The sequence below is a fragment of the Ceratotherium simum genome, chromosome 1, assembly GCF_057802395.1.
Source record: "Ceratotherium simum simum isolate JZ-2026a chromosome 1, ASM5780239v1, whole genome shotgun sequence".
Taxonomy (NCBI): Eukaryota; Metazoa; Chordata; class Mammalia; order Perissodactyla; family Rhinocerotidae; genus Ceratotherium; species Ceratotherium simum.
The window spans coordinates 70811930-70824611 of record NC_141900.1 but is presented as its reverse complement, the minus strand read 5'-3'; the positions used below and the strand labels follow the sequence as shown (position 1 = coordinate 70824611).

General features: G+C 37.5%; 1 protein-coding gene across 2 annotated transcripts in view; it reads left to right on the top strand.

The window, feature by feature from the left end:
* IMMP2L (inner mitochondrial membrane peptidase subunit 2) overlaps positions 1 to 12682 on the top strand; it is an 848864-nt gene that overhangs the window by 26549 nt on the left and 809633 nt on the right. For both annotated transcript variants that reach the window (XM_087429666.1, XM_004418815.3), the window contains exon 2: positions 11017 to 11153. In XM_087429666.1, coding sequence (XP_087285792.1) covers positions 11019 to 11153 — 135 coding nt within the window. In that variant the 5' untranslated portion in view covers positions 11017 to 11018. The remainder of the gene's footprint in view (positions 1 to 11016; positions 11154 to 12682) is intronic.

Sequence of the window (12682 nt, the reverse complement as noted above, 5' to 3'; positions counted from 1 at the left end):
GTTTACACGCTCTCTTAATTTTTTAAAACCAATTTCACACACAGCTGAAATGCTAAATAATGCGGTATTTTCTTTTTTAGCTCTTCAGTAAGTATTCTGATACGGGAAATATGTTCTTTTGCTAATTCAAAATATTACTGCTTCAGGAATAAATAGGGTCATGGTGAAATAGTCCCAAGTTCTCTAATTAGTTTGTTTGAGTTGTGGATGAGTACCTGGTCTGTTTCATTTACACATATATTTAAGTTGCCACATTGTTAGCTTAAAATCCACATTGCCTTTAGCATCTACTTAATGATAGCAGTTATGCTTGTCTACTAAATTGGAAAAAAAATATAGAGTGCAGTGTTGAAATCCGAATTTTGTGGTTATTAGAGTTTAAAGCTTACCAAGCTTCTCCTTGCTAATGGTTATCATTTAATAGGATTTTTCTCATTCTATAAAAAGCTATTCACTGTCCTGTTAATTTTTATGGTAAACTCTTTTTGCAGAACTTATGGCATTTTAATAACTGAAATTTGAGATTGGGCCTTAGTTGTAAATGCAGTCAAATGATGTCTGTATGGAGTTAAAAAATAGGATAATTTATAGGATTAGGGTGGCCTGAGCCAGCTCTTGGAGAGGCCTAATGTACTGTTATGGATTTTAGTTTATATGGTTTCCAAAAATATTGGAGTCATGAAGATTTCCATATTGCTAAGGAACCAAACAAAGCAAAATAAAAAATAAGTATTAAATCCAGTCTTATTCCGTACTTCTCTTAGTATGTATCCTGTTCTCTGGTCTGGCCAGCATTCTCACTATCTCAAATAAGCCATATGTACCTTTACTCTCATAATCTTATTCCTCTTGTCTGAGAAATTTACCAAATGTAATTTATCCTTCTATTATGTCCAACATTTTAATGAAAATTTTTAAACATGTAGAAAAGTTGTAAGAATTTTACAGTGAACGTTCATAAACTCACCACGTACCTTCTAATTCATTTTTTTCTTTTCAACTTTTCTCATGAAATTTTTTCTGTAATTCCAGCTCTTCTTTTTCGCTCTTTTTTTTTTGTGAGGAAGATTAGCCCTGAGCTAACATTTGTTGCCAGTCCTCCTCTTTTTGCTGAGGAAGATTGGCCCCGAGCTAACACCTGTGCCCGTCCGTCTCCCTCTACCTTATATGTGGGACTCCTGCCACAGCATGGCTTGATAAGTGGTGTGTACGTCTACACCCGGGATCCGAACCTGGGGCCGCCGAAGCAGAGCGGGTGAACTTAACCACTATGCCACCGGGCCGGCCCCTTATTTTTCTTTTTTTTTCCTCAATATTATATAGTTTATTCCTGTGGTCCAATTCTGGCACTAAGCTATATTTTTCTTTTATTCTGCTTTTTTTAAAAAAATTCTCAAAACACGTAATACAGTGCTGGTGTTAGCACTCTATAATTCTTGTTAATTGGCCAATAACAGGAAATATGATAGTCTCTAACCAGTCAAATCTTAGGACAAGATTAGGTTCAAAGCAGAACAAAATATCACTCTGTATCTTAGGTGTCCCATTACCTAGAAGATAGGCTTTATCAGTTTTATTGTATGTAATGGACATCCTTAAGTCTATTGTCCTTTTCTGATTAGTTATTTCTAATCTTTTTCTTTAGACATGCTTTTATCTGAAGAAATACTTTTTATTTGATGATCTAGCCATTGTTCTCTAATACATTCTATAACGTATTCAGATGCTAGTTTTACGTGTTCTTTATTTTTTTCTTTATACAAATGCTTACTTTAAAACAAAAGCACACATATGGACATTTTGAACCTTCAAAACATCCTGCAATGTTTCTGACATGAAAAAATTGTAGCTCAGGAAGATGAAGTAATTTGTTCAAAGTCACATTGAATTTGGACTGAGGTGTTAGATTCAGAGCTACCAATTTTCCACTGACTTTCCCTCTTTACTGCTGCAGAGTCTTCAGAGAACCTCTAGCCTCAGCTCAGACGGGGAGCTATCCTCTTCCACCGAGGCAGAGGGAAAGGCAGGCATAACCGCATCACATTTGCAAGATGAGGGAGTCCTTACCAAAAACTCAGGACGTCTTTATGAATTTGCATATCCTAGTTGTGGTCTGGTGGTGTTTTCTCTCTACACCAGTTGTAGTAAAACATACCCTTGGAATTCATTTGCTTTTAAATATTCCTGACTTAAAATTGAATATGTCAGTTTTAACCTTTCTTCTCTTAGTATCCAGATACTCATCTGTATACCAATGGATAGTTCCAATTATCTCTGTCAAAGAAAAAGTTTTAGGTCAAGATAGAGGACCTTTATCTTCATCAGTCTATCAGTGTTGACTCTTTTGGGGGGATATCTTTGCCAGAACATGATTCACTTTATGTCTAACCCCATTACATTTCTTCCTTTATTATTTTTGGCTAGTTTTTCTTCGTTTTAATTTTTCCTTTCCATTTTGTCCTTTCTGAGAATTTTCGAGTGAGAATTGCTAAGTCATACAAGTTAATAAATAAAGAATTTGATTCTGGAGTTCACATTCTAAAGATTACCAATTGTCTATTTTTATAATATTTATTTATAATGTGAAAGGAGAAAGGTGGCCCTGAAATTTTTTTTTTTTGAATTGGTTTCTATAGATTACTTTCCCACATCTGCTTCCAGTGGAATCAGAATTGTTCTAGTTCATCAGTTATTATTTTTCCCCTGATTTAGTCCAAATGTATCCTAATGCCTCTTGGTTTCACACATGCTTAGGCTCTATTTCCAGAGTGAGGTTATTGGTACCAGGAGCTCCTGGAGAGATCCATGGAGGAGGGTAGCCTGATCTTGTGTGGTCATCCTCTCATTTGTGTGATCTTGTTGCAAGTTCCTCTGGGTAGGAACTAATGACTTGCTGTGTCTTTTTACCTTTGGTGTCTTAGCATAGTGTCTAGCACAAAGTAGGCGTTTAATGTAGAAAAAATGAAAATGCAAGCTTCTCATGGCCAAGGACCATGCCTGCCTTGTTCTGCATGATGTACTCACCCCTTAGGACAGTTCCCAGATACATAGTAGTGATCAATAAATGTATATTGAGTGAGTCAGGAATTGGGTGTCAAATTTGCTTGGATTGTTATTCTTATATTCTCTGATATTCTGATATTCTGATATATAATTTGAGTTTATAGATAAAATCTTGATTTCGTTATCCAAATGTGCGGGTTTACTACTATGATTGAAAGATTACATTTTATATAAGATAGCGCTCTGCAATTTATTATTTTCCTCTTACCTTCAAACCTCCCACACAGTTTTTAAATAGTTTTTATAATTAGGACGACTTGAGGTGTACTTATCCACCTGGTTGCTATGGATGAGTGATTAGTGACTTTGTACAAGCTAAAATATAAAAAGCAAGAATGATTTCAGATGAATTCATACATGATCAAACCATAAGTCGTGAGAGGAAAGAGAAGCATTGAAAGTACAGGTCATTATGTGGTTGAGGTCAGCCTCATCAAGAAACTTTCCCTTGCAGGTGCTATATGCCAGGTGGCAAATATGGTTTCAACTGACTCCGAAAGCTTATTTAAAAATATGCTCAGTTTAAGTACTTCAGCAGTGAACCAGGTGTGCCTACTACTTAAGCAATAATTTTTTCAGGAGCAATGTTTTGAACCTAAATGACTTGTGCGGTTACTAAAACAAGGAGGTTACTGATAGAAATTATTCCCTTTTTGCCAGGGTGATTTTAGTACCACATTGTTGTTGCTTAAAGGAAATTTTCTCAGAGGCAGTGGGCGCTAGGTGCTTATTAGTATGGTAGTTTTAGATATTTAAGGTGTGAACAAAAGACCAGATCATCCCAATGATTCTTTAGAGAAAAGGAAATGTATTAACTTTAACAAAATGTGAATGCCATAGAACTTTAAACATTTTATTTGATAAGACTTGACATAGAAATATAATGTCCATTTCTTCATTTATGTATGGCTTCTTTAATATTTTAATGATAGAAGCTTTTAAAAGTGTTTTATTATTATGAGGTATAGGTGTCTTCCACAATTCAGTTAGAACAGGACTGTACTTTTCTTTTGAGCCTCTGAAAATAGCAACACTTATTTGCAAGGTAGCTTTTATTTTTTCCCTTGGCTTGGAGCAGAATCTGCACCCTTTCAGTTGGGCGTACCTCCCACATGCTCTTTGAGAATCTCTCAATAGAAGAGTACTTGTCCTGTCTTTGTTGTGCAGGAGATGGCGGCAGTGCCCCGGTCAGCAGACGAGTTGTGAAAATGAGAAGTGTAAGACCAGCAGGTTTTCGGTCTTTACCTATATTTAAAATGTTCTTTTACATGATTTACGCTAGTTCCAGCTGCCTCTCTGCTTCCCCTTTTTAACTCGTTTAATAAAAGCGAAGTCTTTTTTCCTTTTGAACACTTAAAAAATGTCTCAAACCTATAAGGCAACTTCATATCTCTTCTTAGTCAATAGTAACCTGAGTGCCTTTCTTTATTTTGGTATCTGCTGAAGTCCTTGAGAAACAACTCAAAAATTTATAGGGATTACGGAATGTTGGGCCTAGAAAGGATCTTAGAAATTGAATCTAACCCCCTTCTTTTTACAGATGAAGAAACTGAGGCCCAGAATTGAGTTGATAAAGACCTGCAGCTAGTTATAGACAGAGAGAGGACGCCATTTCAGGGCCTCTGACTCTCATTACCACGCTGCTGCCTGGGTGCTGCAGTGACTGAACGGAGTAGCAATATATAGGAGAGTATATATTAGAAAAGAAGGGGAGGCTCAAAATTTTGGGAATCTGAATTTAAGGCAACTTATGTTAATGCTTTTTTTTCCCCTTAATTTACATTGCAGTCATGCATGCCATCCTATAACAGAGATAGCTATGGCATCATCATATTTGAAAGCTTTCCTCATTTCTATCCTGCAGGAATCTCTAGTTATTTGGTGCAAGTCCATGCATGCGGGGTGCAGTGAAGAGTAAAGAGAACTCTTCCTATATTTTCATTCTGTCATATGTTTGCTACTTCTATTCTAAGAGCCACAGATGTTTAAAGCATGTTTTTCTATTTGCATTTGTCCTATCCATTTTTTTAGTCTAAATCCTCTGGTTGTAAGCCTATTTTGACCTGATCGCTAAAATCTATTTTTGCTTATTTCGGCAAGCATAGGTTTCTGTGTTTAAAGCTAGTTTATTAGTTACTTAAAATAGTCAAGTAGTCAAGTTGGTTGTAATATGAACTATCAGCATTTTTTCCCTGTTTGAACTAAAGTGCTCACATGGGTGAGTAGAAAGGTAAGAATTTCTAAGGCTCTTCAAACTCTCAAGAAGTTTTCAAAAGCATGCAGTGTTCCATCATAGCCTGAACTGGCTACATAAGAATTGCAGTCAGTTAAATATATTGACTGCTGCATAAATAGGGAAGAATCTTACTCAATATTTTTTGTTCTAACTTAGAGCAGCAGAGAGACTGGACTGAGAAAGTGTGGTTTGTTTATCAGGATGGCAAAGAGATCAAAATTGTTGTTACCCCATAGTATCAAATATATTAAAGTGACTTCTTAGGACCATCTTTCTTTCTTTTTTAAATGTTAGAAACCAACAAAGGTCAAAGAAAATAGTCATTATTTACATTCCCAACATCTAGAATTAACCACTGTTAGCATTTTGATAAGCCTGCTTCCCCCCCCATACTTTAATAATTATACAAGTGACATATGAGTGTTTATTAAGCAATTAAAACAATAATACAAATAGTACTCTATTTTAAATACTTTTATATGCATATGTAAATTTACATAGAAAATGTAAATTATTGTTTAGTGAGAGTTTTTAAATGGTATTATAATGCATGCTTAGCCGTCTTTATATCCTCTGCACTTAGCATTGGTGTTTGGCAGTCAATAAATAAATTTTTACTGAATTGAAAATTAAAAATTAACATAATAAATTTTGTATATACTCCATCCAAACTGAACTTTTAGTTTCTTAAATAGCCACATTTTATTTTGCTTGTAAGCTTTCACACATGCTGCTCTTTTTGCCTGAAATGCCCAGGTCTCACCTCAAATGCCATTTCCATTGTAAGACCTTCCCTAATCATTTTATGATGGACAGTATAAAGGAAAGACTCAGTCCTCCTCCTGTGGGTCTCCTTTACTCTCACACTACTACCATCCAACTCTTTTCACAGCAGATGTGTGGGGGTCTTCCCCCACCAAGCAGTTCTCTGACACCATCTGGGTGTCCTATAATTCGACTCAATTCTGACACTATCTCCCTGGAGATAGCATCAGATCCCACAGCTTAAGGGCTCAGTCTCTCAAGACCCCCTTCACTTTCAGATGCCAATTGGAAGTCCAGGTTGTTACCTATACTTCTGACTGACTGGCTATAGATCAAAGGTTCCCATGGATCCCTCCTTGGGTTCGATTAATTTGTTAGAGCATCTCACAGAACTCAGAGAAAGATTTTACTTATTAGATTACCAGTTTGTTATAAAAGAACATAACTCAGGAACAGCCAGATGGAAGAGATGCAGAGGGTATGGTATGGGGAAAGGGCGAGGAGCTTCCATGCCCTCTCCCAGTGAACCATTCTTCCCAAATCTTGATGTGTTCACCAACCCAGAAGCTCTCTGAACCCTGACCTTTTGGGTTTTTATGGAGGCTTCATTACATAGACATGATTGATTAAATCATTGGCCATTGGCGATTGATTCAACTTTCGTCCCCTTTCTCCTGCTGAGAGGTAGAGGGTGGTACTGAATGTTCTAACCCTCTAATCGCAGGGTTGGTTCTTCTGGTTACCAGCTCCCATCCTTAGGTAACCTAGGGGCTTTCCAAGTCATCTCATTAACATAACAAAAGACTCCTTTATAGGTCTCATCACTTAGGAAATTCTAAGTGTTTTAGGGTCTCTGTGCCAGTAATGGGACAAAGACCAAATATGTGTTTCTGTTTTTGTTTTAGATTCTTTTTTTTTTTTTTTTTTGTGAGGAAGATCAGCCCTGAGCTAACATCCATGCTAATCCTCCTCTTTTTGCTGAGGAAGACCGGCTCTGAGCTCACATCTATTGCCAATCCTCCTCCTTTGTTCCCCTAAAGCCCCAGTAGATAGTTGTATGTCATAGCTGCACATCCTTCTAGTTGCTGTATGTGGGATGCTGCCTCAGCATGGCCGGAGAAGCGGTGGGTCGGTGTGCGCCCGGGATCCGAACCCGGGCCGCCAGTAGCGGAGCGCGCGCACTTAACCACTAAGCCACGGGGCCGGCCCCTAGATTCTTTTTTTTTAATTGAGGTAACATTGGTTTATAACATTATATAAATTTCAAGTGTACATCATTGTGTTTTGATTTCTGTGTAGATTACATCATGCTCAGCACCCAAAGACTAATTACAGTCCATCGCCATACACGTGTTTCTTATTATAAATCATAATACCACAGGTAGACTTCCTTGCTCCATGTTGTCGTGCTCCAGGGACATTGGCTCTTTTTTTTTTTTTCTTTCTCATTTTTTTTTTATTGATGTTTTAATAGTTTTTAACATTGTGAAATTTTGGGTTGTACATTTTTGTTTGTCCATCACCATATATATGTCTCCCTTCACCCCTTGTGCCCACCCTCTGCCCCCATTGCCCCTAGTAACCACAAACAATTTTCTCTGTCCATGTGTTGGTTTATATTCCACATATGAGTGAGATCATACAGTGTTTGTCTTTCTCTTTCTGGCTTACTTCACTTAACATAATACCCTCCAGGCCCATCCATGTTGTTGCAAATGGGACGATTTTGTCTTTTTTTATGGCTGAGTAGTATTCCATTGTATATATATACCACATTTTCTTGATCCAATTGTCAGTCGAGGGACACTTATGTTGCTTCCACTTCTTGGCTATGGTGAATAATGCTGCAATGAACATAGGGGTGCATAAGCCTCTTTGGATTGTTGATTTCTGGTTCGTTGGATAGATTCCCAGTAGTGGGATAGCTGGATCATAGGGTATTTCTACTTTTAATTCTTTGAGGAATCTCCATACCATTTTCCATAGAGCCTGCACCAGTTTGCGTTCCCACCAGCTGTGTATGAGGGTTCCTGTTTCTCCACATCCTCTCCAACATTTGTTGTTTTTTGTCTTGGTGATTATAGCCATTCTAACGGGTGTGAGATATCTTAGTGTTGTTTTGATTTGCATTTCCCTGATGATTAGTGATGTTGAACATCTTTTCATGTGCCTATTGGCCATCTGTATATCTTCTTTGGAGAAGTGTCTGTTCATTTCCTCTGCCCATTTTTTGATCGGGTTGTTTGTTTTTTTGTTGTTCAGTTGTGTGAGTTCTTTATATATTATGGAGATCAACCCCTTGTCAGATGTATGTTTTGCAAATATTTTCTTCCAGCTGGTGGGTTGTCTGTTCATCTTGATTCTGGTTTCGTTTGTCTTGTAGAAGCTCTTTAACCTGATAAAGTCCCACTTGTTTATTTTTTCTTTAGTTTCCCTAGTCTGGGTAGGCATGTCATCTGAAAAGATTCCTTTATGACCAATGTCAAATAATGTGTTGACATTGGCTCTTTTTAATGCTCATCTTCATTGAGAATATTTGTTTAGGGCAGTCTTCCATGGTACATTTTAACTGCTTGAGAGCAGGGACTATATCTGCTTTTTCACTCCTATATCCCTAGCACCTAGCCTATGGCGTTGTACTTAGTAGGACTGAATAAAAGTTTGAGGAATTGAATTTTGAGCATGTTTTTAGTATCTTGGAATGTAACTCAAGGGAATGACAAAATAATAGTGCTTTGATAGGTCACTACTGTCTCTTGACACTTCCTTCTCTTTATCTTTTCTTCTCTCCCACCACTGCCCATCCATTTCCAATCCTGTCAGTTTAACCTCCAAAATATTTACTATTTAAGTCTGCCCATTTTAGTTCATCTCTTCTACCACCACCCTAGTCCAGCCTACCATCATCTCTTGCCCTAGACCACTGGAATAATCTAGTCTCCCTGTATCCATCTTGTCCCATCCAATGGAATAGAACAGACTAAAATTATTGCCTATTATATAGTAAGGATTAGTATTGTTTTGTGAAACTTTTCAATTCTTATTTGCTGCAATGTGAGTGTATATGTGTAAGTGTGTATGTGTATGAGTACTTGGTTGCTATATAAAATGTATTTCTTAATGTGGGACACAGTCAAAAAATTTGAAAGGCATTGTCCTACCTTGCTAACTCTGGAGAGTTCGTTTGCTTTGTCAGGGTCAGAAGACTATGTGTTCCTTATTACCATGTGACCTCTCTTGTATGTGTCTTCAAAAGGAGAAATTCCTTTAAAATAAAATGAGAATTGGTGTCTTGGGTCCCATAACTATAGTGATTTCTGTCATGTAGATAGTAACACCTTTCTTCACATGTTCCTCTTGTCTCTCATTTCAAGTTTAAGTTCACTGGGTAAAATCTTCAGAAATGAGTATCTGGATAGAATATGGCTATAGTTTTTTACTTTTTTATATTACTTATTTTCTCCCTCCCTTTCTCTCTTTTTCTTCTTGAATATATTTCTTAATCTTTTTCCTTTTCTTCTTAGGTTCTTATCTATTTTTGGCTTCTTTTCCTCTATAATATTAATATTATCATGACAATGCTCTCATTGGTAAGGTGACTTTTGGGAACTTAAAAAAAGAAAAGCCTAAGTAATGTCCAAGTGTATGCCTTTCTGGCATATACTTGGTCTGAATTACATTTCTGGACCCTTTTGGACCTGCTCTCAAGAGGACAAGAAATGTTAGATCATCTTGGAAGCAAACTGGGCTGTGGGTTTAGGGCTGAACAAGCCTCAGGGAACTTTTCAGTTGCTCTGATCTAGTCTCACACCCTAAGGAAGGAGAGGTCAAGAGACCTCTATTCTCCCCCCTCCCCCATTTCACCTCCTCCTTCCAGTCTTGGGTAGTACATAGAGCTTGTTTAAGTAAGACAGTGATCAAACTGGTCATTTATCTTTCCCAGCCGGGAGAGTTCTTCATCTGTTGGACTATGTTTGACTCCATTTGGTCTGATATGGTAGCACATCGTGATCTCTCACTGTTTTGTTTTTCATTGTATGAGATAATTAAGGAATCTTCTTATCCCTAGAAAATCTGGAAATTAATCAAGTGGTTATAGAGCTAGGTGAGGCTTGGTAGTTCTCTGTATCAAATTCACATGCAGTGATTTTTTTTTCTTGATCTAGCATAGATTTCATTTTTGTATTAGTTAGGATCAATTTGGCTACTATAACAAAAACCACTGTTTAGCAGTGGTTTAAACATGATAGAAAGTGATTTATTTCTCATTTAACAGTTCCAGTGTAAGCAATGCAGGGCAGTTATGGTGCCTCCATGGTGCTGGGGACGTAGAACCCTTCTATTTTGTTGCTTTGCCATCTTTAACTTGAAGCTTTATCTCATAGATTGAAATGGCTACTCCTACTCCTACCACCACCTCGTTAGCACAGTTATCATGAAATGGGGTACTGAAAGGGGAAGGCATATTCCTTTAAAGGGCACAATGTGGAAGTGTATCATTTCTGCTCATATGCCATTCATTAAACTGAAGTCACATGGTCACACTTAGCTGCAAGGGAGGCTGGGCAGCCACATGTCTTATTAAAACTTCTGTTACTGTAGAAAGAGAACAGATATCAGGAGTATAAGGAGCATCTCCACCGTAATAGTCAGCAACAGAAGAGGATTTACTTTTAGAATGCTTATTTTTTTCTAACTTTTGCTTTGTGGGGAGAAATTTTCCACTGAAGTTATCAAGTGGACTTGAGCTACTGAAAAGAATTAACCTGAGTTAATGTATTTACCTTTGATTTTAAGTCAAATTTATTCCAGTGGTTACAGGGACAAGTGTGAAATATATTAAGAGACGAGGTTGCTCTTCCTTAACTCTTATTTTTCTTGTGCTGTTTTTGTGTCTTTCTTTTTCACCTTTTTGAGGCTATTTTCGTACTTGTTTTCTTTGTGTTTTTTAGGTATGGCACAGTCACAAGGCTGGGTGAAGAGATACTTCAAAGCCTTTTGTAGAGGCTTTTTTGTGGCGGTGCCCGTGGCAGTGACTTTCCTGGATCAGGTCGCCTGCGTGGCAAGAGTGGAAGGAGCATCAATGCAGGTGAAAACTAATACGACTTCATTCTTTAAAGCACGTGCTTCATTGTTTCTCAAGCACTAGGAATGAGATTTCTAAGTATTATTTCTATGCTGGGAATGCAAAGGTTTTAAAAAGGCCTTGAACTGAAATGTAACTTTACTAAATTTCTTTATATGGTCTTCTAATGCAGTCATAATAGAAGCAGAGTAGAGGTGAATAAAAATAATTATCAGATAGTTCTCTGCATCTATAGTTTGTTTCTTTTCTGAGCATTGTAAACGGAAATTCTAAAGAAATTTTACTAAATGACACCATTTTTTCTGGATATGGCCTGGGATAGTTTTCTTTTTTTTTGAGGAAGATCAACCCTGAGCTAACATCCGATGCCAATCCTCCTCTTTTTTCTTTGCTGAGGAAGATCGGCCCTGGGCTAACATCCGTGCCCATCTTCCTCTACTTTATATGGGATGCCGCCACAGCATGGCTTGACAAACAGTGTGTCAGTGCGTGCCTGGGACCCGACCCTGCGAACCCCGGGCCACTGAAGCGGAACACGTGCACTTAACCACTACGCCACTGGGCTGGCCCCTGGCCTGGAATTTTAAGAAATTTTAATTACCCATATTTGAATATCCTTTTAAGACCAAATTATTAGCACAGTTGTAGGATGGTTTTGGTCATTCAATTACTTTACTGATAAATATATATATGTATATATATATACACACACACATATATATACACACACACACACACATATATACTTTTAGTAGGTAGAAAAGTCTAGAGCACTGACCCCAGATATTCTAGTATGTTCTTTTTTTTTTTTTTTTGTGAGGAAGATCAGCCCTGAGCTAACATCCATGCTAATCCTCCTCTTTTTTTGCTGAGGAAGATCGGCTCTGAGCTCACATCTATTGCCAATCCTCCTCCTTTTTTTTTCCCCCAAAGCCCCAGTAGATAGTTGTACGTCATAGCTGCACATCCTTCTAGTTGCTGTATGTGGGACGTGGCCTCAGCATGGCTGGAGAAGCATTGCGTCGGTGCGCGTCCGGGATCCAAACCTGGGCCGCCAGTAGCAGAGTGCGTGCACTTAACCGCTAAGCCACGGGGCCGTCTAGTATGTTCTTTAACTTGTTATTACGTCTAGTATGTTGTTTAACTTGTTAAACTTAAAATTATGTGAAGTTTACATTGAAAGAAGTTTGGAGTGGAGATTTCCAAAAGTTATATGCAAATTGTCTTCTGGAATAACTTAGAGAAAACTTGTTGTTCTAAAGTTGGTGTCTAGACCAAAAAACTTTTAGAAGTAATAAACGAATATGGTAAAGTTGCAGGATACAAAATCAACATACAAAAATCAGTTGCTTTCTATACACTAACAACGAAGTAGCAGAAAGAGAAATTAAGATTACAATCCCATTTAAAATTGCAACAAAAAGAATAAAATACCTAGGAATAAACTTAACCAAAGAGGTGAAAGGTCTGTACATTGAAAACTATAAAACATTGCTGAAAGAAATTGAAGAAGACACAATAAATGGAAAGAT